This window comes from Ovis aries, chromosome 17 (assembly GCF_016772045.2).
Source record: "Ovis aries strain OAR_USU_Benz2616 breed Rambouillet chromosome 17, ARS-UI_Ramb_v3.0, whole genome shotgun sequence".
In the NCBI taxonomy this organism is placed as follows: Eukaryota; Metazoa; Chordata; class Mammalia; order Artiodactyla; family Bovidae; genus Ovis; species Ovis aries.
The window spans coordinates 68,386,880-68,411,563 of NC_056070.1; the positions used below are offsets into that span (position 1 = coordinate 68,386,880).

Below are 24,684 nucleotides of genomic sequence, written 5' to 3' on the forward strand. Positions count from 1 at the left end.
TAATTGATAGAGATTATCCCTGATTCCCTTAATGTAACCTTTTTACTCTTTCCTTTTCCTGGGATTAAGCTGTTCCTTTGCAAGAAGTCCTCTTCTTAATGACACAGTCATCGACCCATTATTGACCAAAGGAAGCGATCCAGCCCAACCCCACCTTTCTGTGGTTCTCAGTCCCGTTGGTCTCTTTCATTATAAACGACTTTCAAAGTCATTAACTGTTTGTTTTTTTTTCTTTCAATTTTTGGCACAGTGAAAGGCCATCAAACTACACTTTAAAATCTGCCTTCTTGAAGCAATAATTGCCCGTGTATTTGTTGTTGGCTATGAGAGTTCACACCGAAGAGATGTTTTAGTATTTGCTGAGGGTTCCGAGGCAGTATGCCCTGCACGGGATGATGAGTTGAGGTCTGATGTAAAGTGGAGACACGTGGGCCCTGTCAGCAGGCACCTTTCTTCTCCCTATTTCCCCTCTTTCCTGTTTTTCCTTCATTCAAGGAGTATTTCTTGCTGTGCATACAGGGCCCCCAGTGTGACTGCTGCAGCTCCAAGCTAAGAGGGATTAAATCTTTTAGGACTGGGCCTGCTCAGCATATGACTGTACCATCATGGTAGGCACTCGAGAAATACGTGTTTTGTAAATAACTCCTGGGGAAGACCGTCAGAATTACACATTTGCCTGTAAGCACAGAGCAAGCAAACTGAGCCTTGTGTAGGGGTCAGGGCACGCCTCCCAGAAAAAAGTGCAATTTTAGTGATCCAGAAATGTCAGTAAACCATAGAGGCTCTTGGACGCTGTGTGCTGGAAACTAACCTGTGGGCCTGCTGCCTGCTACCGAGAGAAAAAGAGAGTTAGTTGGTAAGTAGTAGTCAAGCTGCAGAAGGCAATGGCAACCCACTCCAGGACTCTTGCCTGGAAAATCCCAGGGACGGAGGAGCCTGGTAGGCTGCAGTCCATGGGGTCGCACAGAGTCGGACACAACTGAAGCGACGCAGCAGCAGCAGCAGCAGCAGCAGTCAAGCTTCCCCAGTGCTCACTGGGAAAGACTCCACCTGCCAGTGCAGGAGGTGCAGGTTGGATCCCTGGGTAGGGCAGATCCCCTGGAGGAGGAAATGGCAACCCACTCCAGTATTCTTGCCTAGGAAATCCCAAGGACAGACGAGCCTGACGGGGCTACAGTCCATGGGGCTGTAGAGTCAGGCACTACTGAGCAACTAAACGGCAGCGACAAAGAAGTAGTCAGTATTTCCACGGTGGCCTTGGGAGGGGACTGTGATGTGTAGCCACCATTGCATTACAGAGCATCGCCTCTTCCCTTCATACGACTTGATGGTGTCTGCAAGGTCTTCAGCCTCAGCCAGCACCCCACGTGTCCAGCTCCCAGCCAGCCTTCCCTTCCTCTTCATTTGGGCAGCTTGGCTGCCAAAGCCCTTCCCAGCCACTCGAGCCCACAGCACATACCACCCCCCATGCCAGCTCCTCTGTGGAGCATCTGTTTGGAGCATCTCTCAAGGTGGTGGTCCCACAGGGTTGGGCTCTCGATCCACTTGTTTCCCCTGTTGGTCCAGCTCCCTCTCTCTAGTCAGGATACTGCAAGCTCTGCACAGGCGAGTGACCACCCCCGACTGCCTTGCAGCCCAGGCGGTGGGCAGGACGGGATTGTGGACCCAGGAAGTAACTGCTGCCGCCACCCTGATGCTGGGTAGGAATGCACAGGAACCTCTTTCTCCTCCATCTCGGGTCTGTTCTCAGCCTGAGGAAGGCCTGCTCGGTGCCTGCTCAGCTTGTCTCCCTCCCCTTCCATCACCACCACCATTGTGGTGGCTGTTTATTGAGCGCCAGACCTGGAATGCATTGGGGGGAAAAACACAGATGTACTTTCCACATGGCCTTCAGCTTGCTGGTCTATAGAGACGGGCTTATAAGGCTTGTTCTTTGAATTAGACACTAGAATATGGCCTTTCTGGGCTGAACGAGCTCCCATGATGTTTTCTAGCTTGCCCCCACTATCTCCGCTGCTCCCGCCAGTGTCCCCCTCCACACCCCCAGTCCCCATTCCCACCAGGGCTCCCAACAGCACAGCTGTCCTGACTTTCTGCAGGGAAGTGGATCTGAGGTGGGCAGGTGGGATCCCAGTTCTGTGACTCGGCTAACTAGGCTCAGGTTGTGCTTGAAGACTTTGTTCAAGAAAGCATGGGTCTTGTGAAGAAAAACAGGACTTCGGAAATGGAATCCTTGAGATTCTCATCTTGAATTTTCATCATCCTATTATCACAGAAGACTCTGCTGGAACTCTCATTCTGTTGCTCTGTCCAGTCAGGGTGTGCAGGCCCCTGGGCCCCGGGAGATCCTCTGCGGTGAACCCTAAAGTTTGCCCCTTACAGGGTAGGGAGTTGCTCTGTGCCCACAGCCCCTTCCCCCGCCCTGCATGAGGGCCTTGGCACATTTGCTCCCTGCGGGGTCCCAGGTACCCTGCCAGAGGATGCCTGGGATAGTGACTGCCCCCCAGACCTTTGACCTTGGACTCTCAGCCTCCCGCTTGGTGGGGGAGTGGGGCATGTATCATTTCCTCAGCCAGACATCGAAAGAAGCTCAATTGCCTTGAAGCACGTTTTTCTGAGCGCTTTCCTTAGGTCTGAGTTACAGCAGCCTAAGTGGGCTTCTAGAAACCAAACAGCCCAACTAAGAGAGGAATCAGGCTGTCCTGGGACTGGGGCTGGGCTCGGGGGGCTGGCTGTGGACAAGGGATGGGTGAGCTAGGGCTGAGAAGCACCCTCCCACCGCCCCATCCTCTGACCTCCTCAGGGTCTCAGTCTGGTGGTCCAGCTCTCAGCTGTGCCCAAGGATCAACCCAGGGAGCCTTCAGCCTTACAGAGGAGGGGTCCACCTCCCACCCTGGGCCCCCGGTCTCCAGGGAGGGCCCACCCCCACCCTGTGTTTTTAAGGGGCTCCCAGAACATTCAGATGTGTTACTGACCACCTTCTCCTGGTTCTGTGCCTGTGTGTCCACGCTGTGCAGCACAGTCATGCTGACTTCCAGAACCTTCCACAGGTACAGTCCCTGTGAGTCCAGCAGAGTGCCTGCTGCTCTGTGTGGGAACTGGACCTGCAGGAGGGACCTGGAGAGGAGAGGAAGCCTGCACACAGGCGGTCACGGGGAGGGCCAAGGGCCCCAAGGAGACACTCCTCGCATACCTACTGCATCGATATGGAGAGAGTGCCGAAGTGCTTACCGCATGCCAGGCGCGTTCTCGTCTCATCTGTTAGCATCATCCCCGTTGTGCAGGTGCTCACAGTCAGAGATGGGGAGGTGAGCTGGATTTTTTTAAGACACCAGCAGGGCTAAAAAGAACCCAGGTCAGCCACCCACTCCCAAGTCACCTTCTAGCTACTGTTCTTCCTCAGGGCCACCGTGGTTGGGGGGGTGTCATGAAACCCCTCCCTGGGCTGAGGGGCACCTGGCAACTCTACCCAAGGTGGGTGGGGAGAGAGGTGTGGTTCTGTTGCTGCTGTAAATGACTTTAGTGTAAAGTTAAGAGGTGATGAAACGATATTCTAATACAAGTCACAGATACAAGGAATCACGACAGTAGGGTACACAGGGGAGGACCAATGTGAAACAAGCTCGGAAGAGCCTTAAGAACAACACAGTGAGGGTGTACCGTTTGTGAGCCTGCACTGCCTAGAGAGCAGTGGGCCTGCCTCCTGAATGAACGGCTTCTGACTGAGACAGTCATGAGCTTTCAAAGCAGCTAACCTGTACATAAGCAGGACGTTCCACCCTGCCACCCCACTTCATGTCGACTGTGTGAGCTACATGGCGTTTGTAAAGGGAGTTTTAAAGAGGGGGGAATCCAGCTAGGTTAGGATAAGAGATAGCTGGAACTTCATTGTGGGGTTGGGAAATAGAATACTTACATAAGGTGTTAGTGGGTGGGGCTTCCCCAACGGCTCATGCCTACCAACGCAGGAGACACAAGAGATGCAGGTTTGATCCCTGGGTTGGGAAGATCCTCTGGAGGAGTCAATGGCAACCCACTCCAGTGTTCTTGCGTGGAGAATCCCAGGGACAGAGGAGTCTGGTGGGCTGCCATCTGTGGGGTCGCACAGAGTCAGACACGACTGAAGTGACTTAGCAGCAGCAGCAGCAGGATGCCATGAGTATTTCTCTAGCCTCAGATTACGGAGAGAGGCTGATGTCACGTTCTCAGCTCCCCACGATACCACGGCTGTATCGTGTAACCACTGCCCGTCCAGCTCTAAACCAGGAGCGAGCCCCGCCTCACCTGCTGACGTGCTGTTGCAGGGTGAGTGCTGTTTGAAAGCACTCGTTGCCTCGCCCTTACATAACACGTTACTTTCCCTCTCTGATGCTCTGGGGCAGTCATGTCCCAAGACCAGGTGGGGGAGGCCCAGCTTCTACAGCTTCTGGCCACTCGAAGACAATCCAAGAGGAAGCCCCCTTCTAAATTGTTTCCAGTATCCCAGATCTCTCCCAAGATGGCCCTGTGCTGGCTTCCAGGACCTTGTAGTCCTCTCCTCCAGGACCCTCCTCCTGGGGCAGGGTACCCTGGCAGCACAGCCCTCTACCCAAGGAGGGTGGGTGGAGTTTGGCCTTGAGGCTGGGGTGACCCCTTGCATGTGCACAAGCTCGCCCCCCACACACACACACCCTGCCCCAAAGGCAGGGTGGGCCTGGGGTCAGCTTTCTCCACACCGACACATTCCGGCAATGAACTCCGAGGAGTTGGAGAAATTTCAGTCAGAACCTGGCCTTTCAAGTCTCTGTGAAGGTGTATCTGTTAAGATATGGATGCGAGTGTGCTCAGTCGCCTCCAACGCTCTGCATGGACTGCAGCCCGCCAGGCTCCTCTGTCCATGGAGTTCTCCAGACAAGAATACTGGAGTGGGTTGCCACTTACTCCTCCAAGGGGTCTTCCACCCAGGGATCGAACCCAAGTCTCCTGCATTGGCAGGCAGATTTCTTTACCACTGAGCCACCTGGGAGGCCCTCAAGATGGTAGCATTTATTTTATTTAAAGGTTTGTTAGTTTCCCCCCAAGCCCCACAGATGGGAAGAGCAAGACTGCCTGGGGCATGCAGAAATTCTTTCATCCAGATTCCCTTCCTCTTAATAAAAATAAGAAAACATATAATCAGACTATCCTAGGGTTGTTTTTTTTGTTTTTGTTTTCATTTTGCCACCTGATTCAGGAATTCCTCTGCCTCATCAGCAGTTTTGCCTGGGATGCTGGTTACCTAGCTTCTGGACCTATCTGAGTCCAGTTGAACCAGGAGAGGCCTCGGAATATGCCTCTGACAGGCACCCCAGAGGCTTCGCGCAGCTCATGACTCAGTGATACCTTGGCCCTGTCTGAATTTTAAAACTGACTGAGAAACTCAGAAGAATCCTGCAGTGGGGGGCTCCCTTCTGAACAGATGAAACAGGCATCTCCAGGGCAGGGGCCCAGGCCTGCAGGCTGCCCTGCACCCCACGACTTGCCAAGGTTGAGAAGCAAGTCCGCCAGACTTGGAAGTTCTCTCTGCGAGGAGCCCGGCCTTTGCTCTCCTAGTGGAAGGGAGCCTGTCGGGTCTTCAGACTCTGCAGGCACTGTTGTTGTTAAGCCCGATCCTGCCACCTAATTAACACTTGTTTATATTAAACAAGCGTTAGCAGCCGTATGCAGAGAAGGGGGTGGTCCTTTTTGAAGTTTCTAGTTGCTGACTTTATAAGATCTGGCCTGAAGTGGGGCTTCTGGAAACTCATCAACCCAACATAGCAGCTAACAAGTCCTTCGAGAAGTTTCTGTCGCAGGCACGGCCATCTCCCGAGGAACAACCCAACCTGCGGAGGTTGCCGCCCCCCTGCAACACCTCTTGACCCGGCAGCGCAGTGGCGCAGGAGGGCGTGGACAGCTTCCCTGGTTTGGGTGCTCCTCGTCAAGGTGTTAAAACAAAGAGGATCGTTGTGTTTCTTGGAACTGGTCTAAATGTCTCTGAAAGATTAAGATCTAGGGAAACGCATTTCCGTTCGTTTTCTGCTCGTAAAGGGTACCAACCCGGTGATGGCGCCGTGACACGGCCGCGGCCCCCAGCCTATCCTGCCGGTTCCTTTAATTAGGAGAAATTAACTGGGGCTGCTACATATTTTGAGAATAAATAACACTAAACGCAGGCAGCCTTAACCACTAACTTAACCGCTGAGTTCTCGCTGCTACATGTCTCCTAAGTAGATCGGCATAATCTTCACTAGGACTTAAAATGCATCACCTTCGTTCCGGAGCTCGGAACCCGCAGCCGACGCGAGCCCCGGGAGGGCTTAATGACTTTAATTATGGCGAGAAATACCTTCTCCTGGCGGGAGGGGCGCGGCCGGCGGGGTGGGGTCAGAGGAGGCCGGATGGGAGCCCGGGGCCCCCCCACAACCCCTGCCCCCCCGAAGACGGCCCCGCGGCGTGGGGGGAGGGGGAGGCCGCGGGGCCTCGGAGTTCTGAGCGGTGTTTGTGGCTTCGGCGCTTTGATCTCCGGCCAGGGAAACCTGGAAGGTCAGGCCGGGCTGCAGCCAAGCCCCGGAGCCAGGAGCCAGTGGAGCGGGCCGCGCCGCGCCACCCACCCTCCTCCCCCATCCGCCTCCTCCCGCCCGGGAAGGTGAGCCCGCCTGGCCGCCCGACACCCCCACTTCCCTACACCCACCCCCTCACTGGGTTGGAGCTGTTTTGCGTTGGTCTCCCTTTAGGCAGTGGATTAGGGGCTCCAAGTCGTGGCAGTAAACCAGACACATGGCCCTGCAAATTTTGTTTAGTAACTACCCTATCTGTCCTGTATACTGTAAACGAAACCAGGTTGTTTTTTCAAGCTCTGTGCCCCTCCCCACCTTCTTTCCCTCCTAACCCTCCCCTGCAGAACTCGCAGCCCCAGAGCAGGTGATTCCCTTGCCTCCTGCCGGGTTAGAGTGTTACGGTCGGTTTTTTTTTTTTTTCCTGGCCACTTCTTCTGACGCCCACCCCCTTCTTGGCACCAGGCTTTTCTCACCGGTTACCCATGGGCGCCGGTGTGTGACCTCATTTCCTATGGAATGAAAGGTTTCTGTAGGAAAACAGGGCACTTGGTGAGACAGGCCTTGCAAGCCCCCTCGGCTGGCAAAGAGTGTCCCCTGTCGTGCAGTGACTCATGCTTCAGGGCGCAGCGGCGGACCAGAAAGCCCAAGAGCCCCGTGCCTGGGTGGTCACTCAGCCGAGAACACAGGGGAGGAGGAGGAAAGGAAAAAGTGAGGAGGGCAGCTTTAGAATCCACTTAGTGGTGTCTAGAGGGAGGGGCACGCAGGGACCTGGGGAGCTCTGGCTTGTTTGTGCTGGGGTGGGACCAGCCGAGAGAGACTGGTGAGCGTCAGGCAGGGTGTCTCCGCGTCTGGCTGGTGGTCTCTGTGTGTGGACAGGCCCCTGTCCCAGTGGCAGCCTGAGCAGGGCTTGTTAGGGGCCCCGCGTTCCTGGCAGGGACTGTGCCTGGAGGTTCAGACCTCAGGTGGATGAGCCTCGCAAGCCTGCACTTTTGGTGTCTCGTGGCTCTGCCCAAGGGCACGTTTGAGTCCGGGGGTTCGGAATCTGCCACCAGTTCTGGGATCTTGGTAGCAGGGTGGGTGGGCAGGTTTTCCTAAGCAATGAGAGGACAGTGAAAATGCACATCTCCTGCCGTCTGTGCCCGTGCATATACCTGGAGGTGGTGGTTTGCTCAGCTCTCCTCTGCTGAGAGTTGTCAGGGAGGCTTATGTTCCTCCTGGGAGTAGAAGGGACAGATGTGACGAGTGCCCTAACATCAGAGACCTGCTCACAAGAGGCCTGCGACCCCATGAAGATCCCCAGTGAGACAGAGCCACTCTCAGGGACTGGGGTAGAGGTTCCCCAGAGAGAATAATTCCTGAGTTAGAACCAACCACCAATAGAAGGCCCGTACGCAAGCGCTGCAGCAGAAGAGCCGGCCGCAGCTCATAAGAAACTGAATCGCCAGCATCTGCCCAGCGGAGGATCCTGACTTCCGAGAAGATCTGGTAGAGAATGAACCTTCCGCCACTCAGAAAGAGTCAGAGGAAACAGGAGACCAGGTGGCCTGGAGCGAGCCGCAGCCCATGCTTGGAACAGCAGGGATCGGCGTGTTTGATGCTAACCCCTGGGGCGAAAGCTCATCCTTTTTAGGTCAATCAACAGACGTTTCTAGGCCATTTTACCCTGTACCAGGCTCTTTGCTGGATTCTGGGAATGGAGCGGGAAAGAAGTCTGAGGCCTTGGCTGCCCTCTAGTGAGGGAGGCACTTTAAGTAAACAGTGACAGTGTGATGTCACAAGAGCTGTTCCAGTGGGACCAGGCGGGCCAGGGTGCGGAGAGGAACACCTGAGGCTGTGAGAGTTGGAAGAGGCCCGGCTGGCTGTGGGCGAGAGGCAGCGTGTTTCCCCAGCAGGTGGGCAAGGAACTGTAAAAGCCCCGCCTCGTCAGGCTCCGGGGCTGGTGGGTTGAGCCCACAGAAAGCCAGAGTGGTCACGTCCTATTCTGTTTTTTGGAGGATAGCAGATTAGCGGTGTGCTACTTCCAGGCGGGCAGCAGAGGAGCTCAGCCATACACACACACGTATCCGTTCTCCCCCAAACTCCCTTCCCAGCCAGGCTGCTGCGTGACATTGAACAGAGTTCCCTGGGTGTACTGTAGGACCTTGGTGGTTACCCATTTTTTAAACAGAGCTCACGTCTTATACGAAGAGCATCACAGAGTCATTCGGGAGAGTGGGGCAGGGCAGGTCTGCAATTCAGAGAATGCCCTCTTGTGCTGCATGGAGACCCTGTGGGCTGTGGGGGGCAGTGGGGGCAGGCAGGGTGGGCTACGGAGCCCTTGGGGGGTGGTGGTTGTGACTTAGGTGAGAACTCTAGTGTCCGGTACAGGGTGGCAGCAGTGGGGCTTGGAAAATGAATGGATGTGGAAGTTGGACTCAGCAAAACTTGGTGAGCAGCTGAGCAGTGGGGTGAGGGCAAAGGGGTGTGGTTCAGCCTGGCCCCTGGACGGCGCTCATTGGGGCACCTCTCTCCAGAGAGAGCCCTGGCTATAGGAAGGCCAGGACCGCGCGAAGGGTAGGCACACACACCTCTATCAGCCTGAGCTGGAACAGTGAGCTCTGCCCCAGGAACAGCTGCAGAAGGAACTCGGGGGCCCCGCTGAAGCAGGAAGCTGATGCCAGGTCGTGGGCACTAAGCCCTGGGCCTCTGGTGCCATCTTGATTCCCCACGACTGTAGTTTCTGCCACTGTGGGTCACACTGCTGTGCATGTTGGAAGAGGGCTGCACGTGAACACTCGTAAGAAAGGGAGAGACCTCAGTGCCCTTACCCTGCTGCTTGCCGACCGAGAGCTCTTCCCCATCCCAGGACAACAGCAGGTGTGTGGAGACAGACACCTCTAGAAGGTCCTGGCTTGGATCCTTCCTGGGGTGCCTGGCACACAGTTGGCTTTCTTAAGTAGTTGCCACCTTGCACTGTATACAGCTGACCCTCGAGCAACACAGGTTTGAACATGGGTCCACTTAGACATGGGTTTTTTCAGTGGTCAATACTACAGCGCTGCATAACCCAGGGGGTTGAATCTGTGAACACGGAACCATGGACATGGAGGAACCTTGGAGATTGAGGAGCCGAGTATACAGAGGGTGACTCTAAGATCCATGGTGATTTCCCTTCGGTTGTACAGAGGGTCAGCGCCCTGACCCCCGCATTATTCGAGGGTCAACTGTTAATTGAGTGTTTTCACACCAGGGACCACCTCCTTTAAGCTGCAGTGGGTATATTCCTTAGACATTGTCTTCCAGATCAAAATGTAGATTCTGGCTCATCCCTCCCCCTCCAACCATGCGTTAAGAGCCAGGGCATAGTTAGGCAGTGAGACTCCTGTCACCTGAGCCAGCCGTTTGCACAGAGCCTTGGGTCCCAAAGCTTCTGTGGAAGGAAAGGGTATGGACAGAAGTTGTTGCAGAAAGGGTCCTGTGTCGAAAAAACTGGGGCTGCCAGGTAGCTGAGAGCCTTAGCACACGTGATATTTCTCAAAGGATGCTGATCAGGACGGTGTCTCATCCCCTGAGACCTACTATAGGAACATGGGATCGGTGGCTCCAGGCGGGTCATTTCTAATTCATTGGCCCTCGGAACAGGACACTCAGACCTTTCGTTACAACTCCCCCAAGGCTCTTCAGCGAGGCCTGCCCCAGCACTGCTGGTGAAACGGACGCTACGTGAGGACGGGGCGGCCACGGTCCTGCTCACCGTGTTCATCCTCCCGGCCTAGCACCCACAGTAACTGGTTAATTACTACCATCGGACGAATAAAGTCATAAATGGCACCACAAATAGAATTAAACTCTGCCACCGCCTACTATGTGAATTTGTCGAGTATGGGCTGAGCCCGCCCAGGGCGGTCTGCTCTGTTAGGCTTTTCTGGGCAGCGACACTGGTCAGATGTACGTCCTGGCTCCACAGATCCCAGGGCGGGTGAGCCTAGCAGCCAGCCAAGACAATTACATGTGAGATGTTAGCGCCATCTGACTCCACAGGACCACGTGTAGCGATGTAAGGAGTGGATGCCACCAGAATGTGAGTACAAGCCTGTACATACAGCGCTGAGCCTGATGGAGAAGCTGCAGAGAGCCCCTGAATGCCTGGCAGAGAGGTGGTCCACCCAGTAATGGAAGGCTATATGTAGCTGGTAAGAAGAAAAACGCTTTTTTGCATCACTGCACATAACGTTGCTGAGTAAATTGTTGAGATAAGGGGGAAAACAGTTGAGAACAGATTATATACATCCAATTTATTTTAAGTAGATTTTCATATGTGAGTGTATATATACGTATGCATTGTATGCCTGCTGATACATGAATTAAAAAAAAAAAACACATGGAAGGATATAAACCACACTGTTGTTACGTTATAAAGCTGGGGTTTGAGGAGGAACTAAGTCGGTTATTTTTTGCTTTCAACTTCTGAGTTATGTTTGAATTTTCATGTCAAGCATGTTACTTTTATTAATTGCAAAAATAGTAAAGAAGGTCACCTTTGCCGAGGAAAATGCATCATAGAAAGTGGTAAGTGGCAGAAGAGAAATCTTTACAGGTATTAGAACTCAGGGGTAAGAGCTACTTCTGACTGAAGAGAAGCATTTACCAGTCTTAGGTGGGAGGCTTTGCACATGAACTTGACCTTGAAGCATCAGTAGGCTAGGTAAGATTCAATACTCATTATAGTTCACTCTGGAGGTCTTTACACGTGTGAAGTATCTCTCAGACCAGCTCCCTTCCTAGCCAGCTCCCCAATGTGCTACTTTATCCAGAAGTTAAATCTGTTGACCCAAATTTGTCTTTTATTGTCCTTGTCATCCTATCTTGTCCTTGCTGCAGATAAATTAAGAGTTAGTGGGTTTATAAGGAGGAGTACTAAAATCTTATGTGGATTGTATGAAGATTCTTAATAATCTTCATTTTCTTTGGCCCTAGGCCTCCATCCTAGGAGAATTGGACCTGTAAGCCAAGATTCATTCAACATGGCATTAACTATAAGAATAAAAAAACTGAAATAGCCCAAATATCAAAAAGATATGAGTGAGCAGGGTATCTGAAGGGATCTATCACAGCCTTAAAGATATTAACAAAAATTTTAAATGACTTGTTGGAAGATTATGATAAGTGCAAAAAAAAAAAAAAAAAAAAACCAGAACACAGACTTATGTTCAATAGAGACAAATAAAGAAAAAGTCTGCTTGAAGCCCCCATATGTCAGAACTTCCCGTAAGAGGTTGAAGACACAAGTCTTTGTATCAATGCTAACAGTCCAGCTTCCTGGCTTATGCTCTGGCCAGGCGTGAGGGACAAAGGAGAGATTGTGGGCCATCTTTTGGGTTATGTCCAATTCAGGTAGTATTCCACCGAAAGTTTTCATACAATAAAGTTTAAGCACTGGGGACCCCACATCCACAGAAGAAACGGTCTGTTCCCAGGGGCTCTGCAGGGGAGCTACGGGGTGGGAATCTGTGTGTGCGCTCAGTCATGTCTGACTCTTTTCGACCCCATGGACTGTAGCCCACCAGGTTCCTCTGTCCATGGGATGGTCCCAGGCAAGAGCACTGGAGTGGGTTGCCATGCCCTCCTCCAGGGGATCGTCCTGATCCAGGGGTCAAACGCACAGCTCCGGTGGCTCCTGCACTGGCAGGCAGATTCTTTACCACTGAGCCACCTGGGAAGCCCCGGTGTGGTGTAGGACCAGGCCCCAAACCCAGTCTGGGTGTAACTGCGCACTCTGGGATCAGTGCCAGGTCCATCCCTGGTTGGAATTCCTGAATTTAATCGAAACCCAAGCAGACTCTAGGTTGTGGGCCTCTCCACCTACAAGGTGGTAGTGGGACTATTAGCAGAATGCACAATACGCATCCAGAAATTCAAGACTCGAGCATATCGATAGAAGCAGTTCCCTGGGGGGGAAGACAGTCCACATTCAGGGAGCAGGCCCCCGAGAGCACAGTCCCAGGCAAACTTGCTCTCATTCAGAATAAGTGTTTATTGAATAACCACAGGGGTCCTGCGTTGCGGTAAGTGCCAGTCACGTAAGATCCTGTCTTCTAGAGCTTGACGTTTTGTACTCTGCAAGACGTAAGTCTGCAGATGTTGGCGCTTTCGTGACATGTCTCAGTGGCTGTGGACGTTGTCGCCTCGGGTCTAGCAGGCCTGGAAAGGTAAATAAGGAACCGTGACAACCTTTTAGTCCACATCCTGCTGTGGGGCTTGTGGTCACCGGCTGGCTGGGGCCGACCTGTCCCGGCCTAGTGGAAGCAGCAGCGGTGATGGAGGGTGGGAACATGCCGGAGGGTGGGAACGTGCCTGTGTGAGTGGGGCGCAGGGAAGGGTGGGCAGAGATCAGTAAGCCAGGCCTCCGGCTGCTTCTGGGCTGCTTCTGCTTTCTGCTGCCCACACCCTTCTCAAGCTCTTCTTAATCTAGTCTGTGCACAGATCAGGGGCAACTGCCCTCTCCAGCTAAGCTCAGCTACAATAACTGACTAGAAGCGTCCACCAGAAGGCGTCTTCCCTAGACATCCATTGAAACAGCCTCAATTTGAGAAATTTGGACACTGGGTGTGTGACTTTATAAAGGTGAGGTGTTGAAATAACTCTCTGGCCCAAGTCTGACTACAGAAGACACGAAAGATCTAGCATTCAAGGACGCCGCAGCCATGTTTAAACTGAAAATGTGGGGGGAGGGGGAACTGTGTGACCAAGTACGTTTTTTCATTTGCTTTGGGAATAGTATGATCAATGTGTCATTTTCAAAATGTAGATCATTCATGGCCTATTTTTAAACCCAGGCTTTTCAGGTGGCTCAGTGGTGAAGAATTGGCCTGTGAAGCTGGAGAAACAGGTTCAATCCCTGGGGGAGGAAATGGCAACCCACTCCAGTACTATTGCCTGGGAAATCCCATGGACAGAGGAGCCTGGTGGGCTACAGTCCATGGGGTCACAAAGAGTCAGACCCAACAACAACAACATTTTAAATCCCAAGCCTGCTCCTGACAAGTGAGTTCTGAACATAATCCTGACCCCCCTCGTGTCCAGTCCTGTGTGCAGGAAATACAGCCTTACTTCAACAGCAGCTTACATTAAACCTAATTTTTAAAGTAAGCCAACTGTGAGAATGATTGTTTTCTCAAACAAAATATTGGTGCCCTGGACCCTGTGTATTAACCTGGTTGTGTCTGCAGTCGAGCTATAAACAGGATTTAAGCTCCATGTTCTTGACCTGCTGTTTTCATGAGAGAAACCAGGAGACTGGCCCGCCCTCCACTGAAGCTCCCAAGCAAGACAGAGCTGCATACCCAGTCCCCTCTGGTGCTGTCTGATGTGCAGGGACTGAAAGCCAGTAAAGGAATGAGAGATCCTGTTTATTTCCTCATTGGCAGCCAGTTTATGAACAAGGCCAGGAGGTCTTCCTTGTTAAACAATCTGCCTGCCATGCAGGAGTTCGATCCCTGGGTCAGGAAGACTCCCTGGAGAAGGGCATGGCAACCCACTCCAGTATTCTTGCCTGGAGAATTCCATGGACAGAGAAGCCTGGTGGGCTACAGTCCATGGGGTCGCAAAGAGGTGGACACAACTGGGTGACTCACACACCCCCTGAGCAGAAGACTGGCACCCACTTACTGGGACCCCCGAGGACCTGCTGACCTCGGGCAAAGGGGTCTGTGCCCCTAAACAGCTTTATGGAGGAAAGTGACACCATCTGGCTCCAAACTTTCTCACAGGGACATCACATCCTCTTGCTGGAGGCAGGTGACAGGCATCACAGCTCTTTCTGCAGCCCTCTGGACAGCCCGCCACCTCTGCATGGCCGAGACTAGTTCTCACAACACAGTCCTGTCCTTCTTTTACCGGTCAGGAAACTGAGGCTGGGGACTGAAAGAGACTTAGTCACCCAACCCCCATCGGCAGCTTGTCTGGAAGAGCCAGGGACAGCACCCAGGAGGGGCGTGCCCAGTGGGGAACCAGGGTGGGACCGGCAAGCAGCAGAGCAGACCAAGTACAGCGAATCTCAGTCCAATGGGAAGGGGTCCTCAGCAGAACAAGGACAGCACTCAGGTGCCTGAGCTCGTTAACATGCGGAGGGCTTCGTTGTATCCCGAAGGGTTCACTGTCCTGCTTGTACCAAGTACAGGGAGCTGCCTTATTGTAGCAGCTGTGGGACAAGCCTGCCCTCTGGTGGGCTGATGGAGCATTGCCCTAGCCACATTCCAGCCTAAGGCTCAGTGTGGTTTTCCCATACTGTATCCATGTAGTGATTATTTCTACGGAAGGAATTCAGCTTTAGTTCTTTCTCAAGCAGTCTGGCCCATAGAGGCTTTCTTGACCTCTGAGTATTGGCCATCATTTGTCCATCTTACAGAAGGCTGGGTTTTCATTTTGGTCCCTTCTCCCACCCCTCACCTTTGGAGGAGTCTTGCTTCCCTAACAAGATTCAGGTTCTTAAAAGCAAGGATTATGTCTGATTCTTCCTCAGCTTTACCCTGTTGTTCCCTTAGCTGGACATGAAACTAGAAGGTTCACCAGGATGGAAAGGAATCCTTTCCACCCCCCAAAACAGAATTCCACCGCTTCTCATTTGTTCCTAAAACATTTCATGTCTGATCAGTAGTTCCCCCAAATGGTTGAATCCTCAGAAAACTTTCAGAACTCAGTTTCCTGGGCCTCACTCCAGCCCTGCTGAATCAGACTCTGTGGTCTGAGCCAGGAAATCTGCTTGACAAACTTCCCCAAGTGGTTTTTGATGTGCGGCCAGGTTTGGCAGCCAACAGCTCTAAATCCCCATTTACAATTATTTCTCGTAGCCTTTCCCCCCACCCGACAGCATCTCCAAAGGTCCTCAGCTCATGTCCGTTATTAAAACGGACCATTTTGAGATTACCTTGGACATAGTCACAGGCTCTTCTAACTGCAGGGCTGGATGACATGGGGAGGAAGGAGGACCACAAGACAAGGACCAAAGGCATGTGCTTTTGTTGCCAGTGGCCCTGCGTTCACAGCAGAAATTACTGAAACCAGTACCTTTATGCTGACGGGGCAGGTTGTCAGTTTGTAGTCTGACGTTAAGGCTTAGGCTGAAGAGGGAGACAGAGGTTAATTGAGTACCCAGTTATTTATTTTCACCATTTCTAACTCATCTAGTTCTCAGGTTCAACTGAACAAGGCGCTGTTGCCTACCCACCTCCATCCCCACCCCACTCCCCACACCCTTCTTTAAAAAAAAAACAAAAACAAAAAAAAAAACAGGCAAGTTGAGGCTTGGGCTTCCCTGATAGCTCAGTTGGTAAAAAATCCGCTGCAAGGCAGGAGACCCCAGTTTGATTCCTGGGTCGGGAAGATCCACTGGTAAAGGAAAGGGAAAGGCTACTCACTCCAGTATTCTGACCTGGAGAATTCCATGGACTGTATAGCCTATGGGGTCACCAAGAGTGGCATGTGACTGAGAGACTTTCACTTAAGTTGAGGCGTAGGAAAGTTGGTAACTCTCCCAGTCACGTAAGTTCATGACCATCACATTCTGCATTAGAATACAGGTCAGATTTCCAAAGCTAGCTTTTTGGGAACGTCCATACAGGCTCTTTCTTACTCTTCTAGGCCAAGCGAGCTGTGCAGCGGGGAGCCACTGCTGTCATCTTCGATGTGTCCGAAAACCCGGAAGCTATTGACCAGGTAGGCTCCTGGGGCCAGGCCAAGGCTGCAGGGCCCCTGAGAGAAGCACCTCCTTTACTTAGCCTGGCTTCTCACGGTCGTGTCACCTGGGTCTTCGGGGCCCTTGTGCTTGTTTACCCTCATTAGTGATCCATGTTTGCACGTCGTCCTCCAAAGCGAGTGTGTCGAGAGGGGTTAAGAGCCAGGGAGCTGGGGGCTGGGAGGCATTGTCAAAGACCTTTCATCCTAAAACAGGGGGCATCCTCAGCTTCATCTGCCTGGGAGCCCCCAGCCTATGATGCTGGTGTTTGGGGATTTTCAAAAGGGAATTTCGTGTTCTTTTCCTCCAGCTTTTCTTTCTCTCTCTCTCTGGCTTCTTGAAAGTAATTACGTCTTCTAAGCAGCACCTTCTCTCCTTGCTTAGCTGAACCAGGGCTCAGAAGACCCGCTCAAGAGGCCGGTGGTGTATGTGAAGGGTGCAGATGCGATCAAGCTGATGAACATCGTCAACAAGCAGAAAGTGGCGCGCGCGCGGATCCAACACCGTCCCCCTCGAGTGAGCCTCCGCCACCTGCCCCACCCCGCCACCTGCCCCTTCTGGCTTCGGCCTTTTTTTTTTTTTTGCTTCCGGCTTTTTCCCCATCTAAACGCTGATGCGCCCCAGGGACCTGCAGGTTTATAGCAGATGTAAACCCGGAGGCCAGGGAGAGATTACCAGTTTTACTTGAGGGCATCTGAAAAGCGTTTCCAGATATAGATGACTTGTGACCAGGTGTCTCTTCCACCTGGCATCCCCTCTGGGTGACTTCCTGTCTTTTTTTCTTTTCTGTCCCATCTTCCCATGAAAGGCTGACTAAGGACTGAAGGGAAGGGCGCCCTACCCTCAGCTGCTTTTCCTGAGTCTCCCTCCTCCTGTGGGTCTTCACTAAGAGGATAAAGCCTGTGCTTCCTCCTTCCTGTGGGGCAAGTGTATTACCGAAACTCCCTAACCTGTACTAGAATCTGGAAATGTAAGCTTTCAACTGGGGTCAGAGATCACAACCTCCAGGTGGTTAATGAACAGCTTTGTCTTCTAGGCTTCTCTTAGTTGTGTTAAAGCCACGCTGTTGGCATCCTCTGCACAACCTCAGGCTCAAGACTCTAGGAACCTGGGACAGGTGCTCCATAGATGCTTTATTTCCTCTTCCCAAATATTGGAATATTCACATAAAGGAGGATCCTTTCGCAAAAAATACCCAGATGCTCGTAGCATTCAGTGAGCAAAACTCCACTCTGACGGGCCAAATGCACGTCCCAGATCAGGTGGCTGTAAGGTTTTAGGAGGCTGTATGCCATGAGGGAAAGGTAGGAACTAAAACTAGAGGTAGTCTGCAGGAGAACTGACTTTCTGGCTGCTTTTTAAAGGGAAAAAAGAGTGCTTTGGTAAATATGACTCACTATAGTGGAAGCTGATATTTGTGGAAGCAGCGTACAATTTTCTGAGTTGTTGTAAACCATTAATTATATGGTTAGTAATCACTGTTCCCTCAAAACATGACAGTCACTCCTTTGTCCCATAAATGTGATATTTGTGTTTATTTGGAAGGGCCTCTCCCACCGGGTTCGGCGGACTCTGCGCTATTCCGCAGGGAGCCGGACTCAGTGAGCAGAGTTCTCCCAGCTGTTAGGAGGCCTGGCTAAGACCCCGGCAGGCCTCCCCAGGCCGCACCACAGGCACTCCCTGGGCCCAGAGAGCGCACCGGGTGCCTGTTAGCAGAAGCCCTGGCGTGTCCTGCAAAGGAGGGGAAACGCAGCCCAGTGGCTCCATCCCTCCACTGCCCAGAGCGGACCCAGCGCGTGTGCTCATCCCCAGGCCGAAGAGCGCCGTGACTCACTGTGTCTGTTCTGTTCCAGCAACCCACTGAGTACTTCGATATGGGGATTTTCCTGGCTTTCTTCGTCGTGGTCTCCTTGGTCTGCCTCATCCTCCTTGTCAAAATCAAGCTGAAGCAGCGACGCAGTCAGGTAATGGCCCCAGAGTGGCCCGTCAGCTTCATCCCTGAGGCCCCGCTGCCGGTGCAGGCCAGGGCAGGGTCCTGCCCCCATACTGCAGCCTCTTCCCTGCTGGCCCAGAGCCAGCAAAGATGGAGAAAAGCAGAGCAGAGCCCAGAGCACTGAGTTGTTTCTGTTCCAGAAAGGCCAGTCCTCTCAATACAAGGGCCGAGCACTGGTGCCATTTCCAGCCACGGGTGTTTCCAAAAAAATGTTTGAATGTTAACATGGAACCCGAGAGTCCTGCTCCCCAGATATGATCAGGGGACTGGCAGGCTCAGCATCACCTGGGAGCGTGGGAGACGCACAGAGTCTCAGGCCCCACCCCAGACTTGTTGCGTCCGAATCTGCATCTACCAGGCTGTCCAGGCGATTCTCAGTGAACAGAGGAGCCACACTAGTGCCCCGGCTGACACAGCACTGCGTGCTTACAGGAAGGAAGGGTTTGGGGGCAGAGGGCAATGGAGGGACACTCAGGAGTCCAGACTGTCAGGGGTGTAGCAGTGTGATGTCCCCAGAGAGAGACAGCGCCGAGGGTCGGGTGGGCCATCAGCGACAGGGCAGCAGCTGGTGTCTGTCGAGCACGTCCAGTCTGCCAAGTGCTGAGCACCCCCATGCGTTATTCATTGGCCCTTGGGACGTTCTTCAGTGAGGGGAGGAGCCCTTAGCCCAGAGCAGACTTGGCCAAATAACTCAAGCAGACCTCTGCCGGCTCCGCTGCTTAGGCCAGTGCGGTGGACTCTTGGGAGTCTGGAAAACCTGTGCTCTTGGGCCGTGGTCTCTCCATGTTTAGTGATTCCTCAGCAGTCTGTCCTGGCCAGATGGAGACTAGCGTTAGGTTGACCGTGGCCCCCCGGGGGGTGACCGCCGCTGTTAACACAACCCAGACCCTCACACGGGCCACATTCTGCTGCGCAGAATTCCATGAACAGGCTGGCCGTGCAGGCCCTGGAGAAGATGGAAACCAGGAAGTTCAACTCCAAGAGCAAGGGGCGCCGGGAGGGGAGCTGCGGGGCCCTGGACACGCTCAGCAGCAGCTCCACGTCTGACTGTGCCATCTGCCTGGAGAAGTACATCGATGGGGAGGTAATGGTGGGGGCGGGGCCCAGCCCCATGGGGACGATCCGAGGATGAGGTGGACTGGCCCGCAGAGGGCACATGGGACCCGGAAGGACAGGCCCCGCGGGCCTTCCCCACAGCCTTGTGGGATGAGGGCTGAGCCTGCCAGGTGGCCTGGGGGCATCCTGCGGCCTTTCAACTGCTGTCCCCCCCGGAAGGGGGTGGCCACATGCATAGACACTCTCGCCCGGAGACCTGGCTAAACACAAGTTGATCAGTAATCTACCTAACTTTGGTTTTAGGAATATTTACAGTTAATTTACATTTGAAGAAAGTGAAAGTGTTAGTCACTCAGTCGTGTCTGATTCTTTGTGATCCCATGGACTGTAGCCTACCAGGCTCCTCTGCTGTCCATGGGATTTCCCGGGCAAGAATATTAGAGTGGGTTGCCATTTCCTTCTCTGGGGTATCTTCCTGACCTAGGGATCAAACCCCAGTCTCATGCATTGGCAGGCAGATTCTTTACTGCTGAGCCACAGGTGGGGGGGGGAGGGGGAGAGCTTCTTAAATTAATTAAATTCCAATTAATTAATTTACACTTATTAAATTGAGGGCAGGAGGAGAAGGGAGCGACAGAGGAGAGGGTTAGATAGCATCACCGACTCAATGGACATGAGTTTGAGCAAACTCTGAGAGATAGGAAAGAGTCAGACATGACTTAGTAACAGAACCACAGCAACACTTAATTTTCGCATTGCTCATCTGAAAACTCTGGAACTCAGCTTCATACAGTCCTCTTCCAAACGCTGTGTGGAACACTTGCACCCATTTTTACTTACAAAGAGACAAAGGAGGGGACTGCCCTGGTGGTCCATTGGTTACGACTCCACGCTTTTTCTGCCAGGGGCTCAGGTTCGATCCCTGGTTGGGGATTTAAGATCTCATAAGCCAGGTTGGTACAGGAAAAAATAAAAAGAAAGTAAGGACAAAGGATGTGATGTCTCCTTTGTCCTTCTAGCTTTTTTTCTGAAAATTTCAAACTTTCCGAAAAGTTGCAAGAATCATACAGTGAATACTGTTATCATTCACTGAGAATCACTTCCTGTATCTGCTTCATTTCCTTCCGGGCAGAGGCACACGTAAACACACACATTTGAGGGAATAGGGGGCAGACCACTTCAGAGTTAGTTGCAAGCATTTGACACCCCTTTGATGAAAGTGTTCTGCCACTGTGTAGACTGTTGGATGAAAAACAAGGTTTTACGGAGGCCTTCAAATGAACAGTCTCGCACAGTCTACCTGCAGACTGCTTGAGCTCTCATCTGGGCCCAGGAAGGTTCCAGCTCTGTGATCTTGGGCGAGTCTCTGTGCCTTTGCTTATGACATGAGCCCAGGACTGGCCTGAACTCCAAGTAATCACCAAGGTCACATGGGAAAATCTAGGTAGGACTCTTGGCACGGTCAGGCACAGCCTTAGGGGTTAGTTGGAATGTGACTACGTTTAGCTGGTCAGAGAATGGAAAATCAGAAGTGGCAAGCCCAGAGGGTGCTCTGGGTGCAGGAACTTCAGAGGCATTTCTGCCTGCCTCAGAACCCCATCACCTCCTCTCCACATTGGGAGTTTTGTTACAGATCATGTGCCCTCAGGTGAATGTTGAGGGTCCAGTGAAGGGAAAGGTGGGACAACTTTGCCCCTTTGCTGTCCCACCTGTCAGTCATGAATCCCAGGCATCGTCCTTTCTACCTACCTCATTTTGGGTATCCAGAGCCAGCCACCATCCCAGAAATGCAAACGGCTTTGGAGCGCACCTAGCTGTCCCTCACACCCCGGGCTGAGCACCCTGTGCGAGCACACAGCTCTGGCAGGCCTGTGTGAGTGGCCCGAATGTGAGTGCCCTCCTCTAGAGGCAAGAAGGGAGCCTACTTCCTCCCTTGACACCAAGCACTGTGGTTGGAGCCAGAGGTGGGGATGGGGGAGCCTCTGGGCACCGCCACAGTGCACTGGGCTCCTTGGTCCACGCTCCGGCCCCGCGGGAAGAAAGAAGCATGTGTGGATCGCTCTCTTCCCCGGGCCCACGCTCAGGCTCTGTGTCCTCTCTCCTGCCCCAGGAACTGCGGGTCATCCCCTGCACTCACCGCTTTCACAGAAAGTGCGTGGACCCATGGCTGCTGCAGCACCACACCTGCCCCCACTGTCGACACAACATCATAGGTAACGCTCCGCTGCCTCTGTCCCTGCCAAGAGGCACTGTCTTTCCCGGGTGCCTAGTGGGAGCAGAACGGGCACCACAGGCTGGTGAGCCGGTAGACCACCGAGGCACTGCCACCAGGACCTGGAGGCGCCGGGGGGGCCTGCAGAGGTCTGCTGGAGGGTCAGCCTGGGTCTGAGCTCTGGCTTTGACACGACTGGGTTCCTGGCCTTAGACCAGGCCCCCGGCCTCTCCAGGCCTTGGGCCCACAGTCTCTTAAGCGGGACAAGAGTGGTGACATGCACCCTGCCTGCTACCTCGGGGTCGTGATGCTGTGTCACTGTAGGGGTGCTGAGGGCCCGGAAGGCAGGGCGCCCTCCCGGGAGCCTCTTTTTCAGGAGGGTCAGGGCCTTTTCTCTCTTGTCTTGGTTCCTCTCTGGAGGCTCTTGTCACTCAGAGCAGCTGGGAGGTGGGAGATGGACCCTAATAGGAGTGACCACCCCGAGAGTGGAGAAGCAGGAGGCCTCTGCCCGCGTGACCGGGTTTGGTGGGAGCTTAGAATGGGCCAGAACCCCTCAGTGCCAACCGCTTCAGTCTGCCGGTGTCTGCCCCTCTAGCTCCGCCCGCTGACCTGTTTCCTGCGCTTCTCCCCAGAACAAAAGGGAAACCCGAGCGCGGTGTGCGTGGAGACCAGCAGCCTGGCGCGCGGGCGGCAGCAGAGGGTGATCCTGCCGGTGCACTACCCGGGCCGCGTGCACAGGGCCGGCGCCGTGCCTGCCTACCCCACGAGGACCAGCATGGACGCCCACGGGAATCCGGTCACGCTGCTGACCGTGGACCGGCGCGCAGACCAAGGCCTCTTCCCGCCGCAGACCCCCGCCTACATCCGCGGCTACCCGCCCCTCCACCTGGACCACGGCCTGGCCGCACACCGCTGTGGCCTGGAGCACCGGCCCTACTCGCCCGCGCCCCCCTTCCGCAGGCCCAAGTTCAGCGGCCGCAGCTTCTCCAAGGCAGCTTGCTTCTCGCAGTACGAGACCATGTACCAGCACTACTACTTCCGGGGCCTCAGCTACCCCGAGCCCGAGGGGCAGCCGCCTGCCAGCCTGGCCCCCGGGAGCCCGGCGCGAGCCTTCCCCCCGGGTGGCGGCGGCGGCGGCGGCAGCCTGCTCTTCGCGCCCGCGGCCCCGGCCTCGCCCCTGGAGAGCGGCAGCGCGTCCAGCTTCAGCTGCTACCACGGCCACCGCTCGGTGTGCAGCGGCTACCTGGCCGACGGCCCGGGCAGCGACAGCAGCAGCAGCAGCAGCAGCAGCGGCAGCTCCGGCCAGTGCCGCTGCTCGTCCAGCGACTCAGTGGTGGACTGCACGGAGGTCAGCAACCAGGGCGTGTACGGCAGCTGCTCCACCTTCCGCAGCTCGCTCAGCAGCGACTACGACCCCTTCGTCTACCGCAGCCGCAGCCCCTGTCGCACTGGCGATGTGGGGGGCTCGGGCCGGGGCCCCGTTGTGCGCCTCGATGGCTCCCCAGCCCCCGAAGAGCTCCCGGCCTCAGCCCGGGGCCCCGGCGCCGCGCGAGGGGAGCCTTGGCCCGGGCCCGTCTCAGTCTCGGCCTCCGCCTCGGGGGACCAGCTGTCCACCTGCAGCCTGGAAATGAACTACAGCAGCAGCTCCTCCCTGGAGCCCCGGGGGTCCCACAGCTCTACCTCACAAGGGGGGCTCGAGGCCTCTCCCGGCACCGCCCCGGACCTCAGGAGGACCTGGAAGGGGGCCCGGGAGGGGCCGTCGTGCGCCTGCTGCTGCGAGCCCCCAGCCCCCGCCCCAGAGCCCGGCGCGGGGGCGGCCGGGGGTGGCGCCTTGTACCTGGGCCCCCCGCCCTGTGAGGGGTGCGGCCCCCCGGGCAGGGAGCCACAGCCCACAAGCTCCCAGGGCCTGTACGGCCTTCACCCGGACCATCTGCCCAGGACGGACGGGGTGAAGTACGAGGGCCTGCCCTGCTGCTTCTATGAAGAGAAGCAGGTGGCCCGCGGCCGCGGGGGTGGCGGCTGCTACACCGAGGACTGCTCGGTGCGCGTGCAGTACACGCTGGCCCAGGAGCCCCCGCCCGGCTGTCACCCCGGGGCCCGGGACCTGAGCCAGCGCGTCCCCATCATTCCAGAGGATGTGGATGGCGACTTGGGCTTGCCCTCTGACTGCCAGGGGACCCGTGGCCTCAGCCCCTGGGGGGGGGCGCTGCCCGGTCCGGATGCCCTGTGGCCCCACAGGGGCCTAGGAGCAGCCCAAGAAGAGCGAGTTCTGTGCTGCCCAGCCAGGGCACCACGGCCACCTGGCTGCCCTCCGGAGGATGTGGGGGCCCCCAGGGCCAGCTCCCCCAGAGCCCTCCGGGACACTCGGGAATCCAGCGCCACAGCCCCCGAGGCTGCAGGTGAGAGTGGACGGTGACAGCAGGCCCGGGTTGGGGTCTTCTCTCCCCATGGTCACGTCCTGGGTGACTTTCTTGGTGCTCTTGGCTTTAAACCCCAGTACCTGGTGATTTCCAGGTAGTACTCCCCCACCTACCCCTTCGTTTGTGCTCCAGACCTGTGGGCCTTGTGTATCCCTTACCTCTCCCCCAGATGCCCTGGACGCAGCTCACCTGACCCTCCACAACCTCTCCTCCAGGGCTCCCCACCCGGATGTCCAGGCCCCAGCCCCAAGCCTGCCCTGCCCCTTCCGCTTCAGGGTCCTGGGCTCCACGGTCTGTCTGTGAGAACCCTGTGTGCTGGTTTGCCCCGCATCCAGAAAGAGGAATCCCCAGAAAAATGAAACTTAGCTAAAGACAGGCAGAATTCCAGTCCAGATCTTTTATTAGGAGGTTGAGCAGACATGGTCCAACTGCGACAACGTTTCCAAACATGTTGTCTCAGGAGTGAATGGTGGGCAGCCTCGCACCTTTGAGTAGCTCCGGGACGATTCCGTCTCCACAGTAAACCTCACAAGGGTCCCCGCTGCTCCCCACGCAGCCAGGCCCATTCCCTCTCTCCGGGGTGAGGGTTGTAGCCTTCTGACTAGTCTCCTCTGGCTGATCTTGTCCTCTGTTCCACGTCGGCGCCACAGTTGTCTTTTTTTAAACATTAAGGCTGTCTTTACACCAGAAAACCCCTCGCTGACTTGCCATTACCCTCTGAATTTTAGAAATGT

At 54.8% G+C, this 24,684-nt stretch overlaps 1 protein-coding gene across 1 annotated transcript in view; it reads left to right on the top strand.

The window, feature by feature from the left end:
* Nucleotides 1–24,684, top strand: part of ZNRF3 (zinc and ring finger 3) — a 144,150-nt gene that overhangs the window by 115,666 nt on the left and 3,800 nt on the right. Inside the window, exons 3-8 of the mRNA XM_027956687.3 lie at nt 16,176–16,250; nt 16,654–16,785; nt 18,123–18,233; nt 19,179–19,346; nt 21,429–21,531; nt 22,163–23,929. Coding sequence (XP_027812488.1) covers nt 16,176–16,250; nt 16,654–16,785; nt 18,123–18,233; nt 19,179–19,346; nt 21,429–21,531; nt 22,163–23,929 — 2,356 coding nt within the window. The remainder of the gene's footprint in view (nt 1–16,175; nt 16,251–16,653; nt 16,786–18,122; nt 18,234–19,178; nt 19,347–21,428; nt 21,532–22,162; nt 23,930–24,684) is intronic.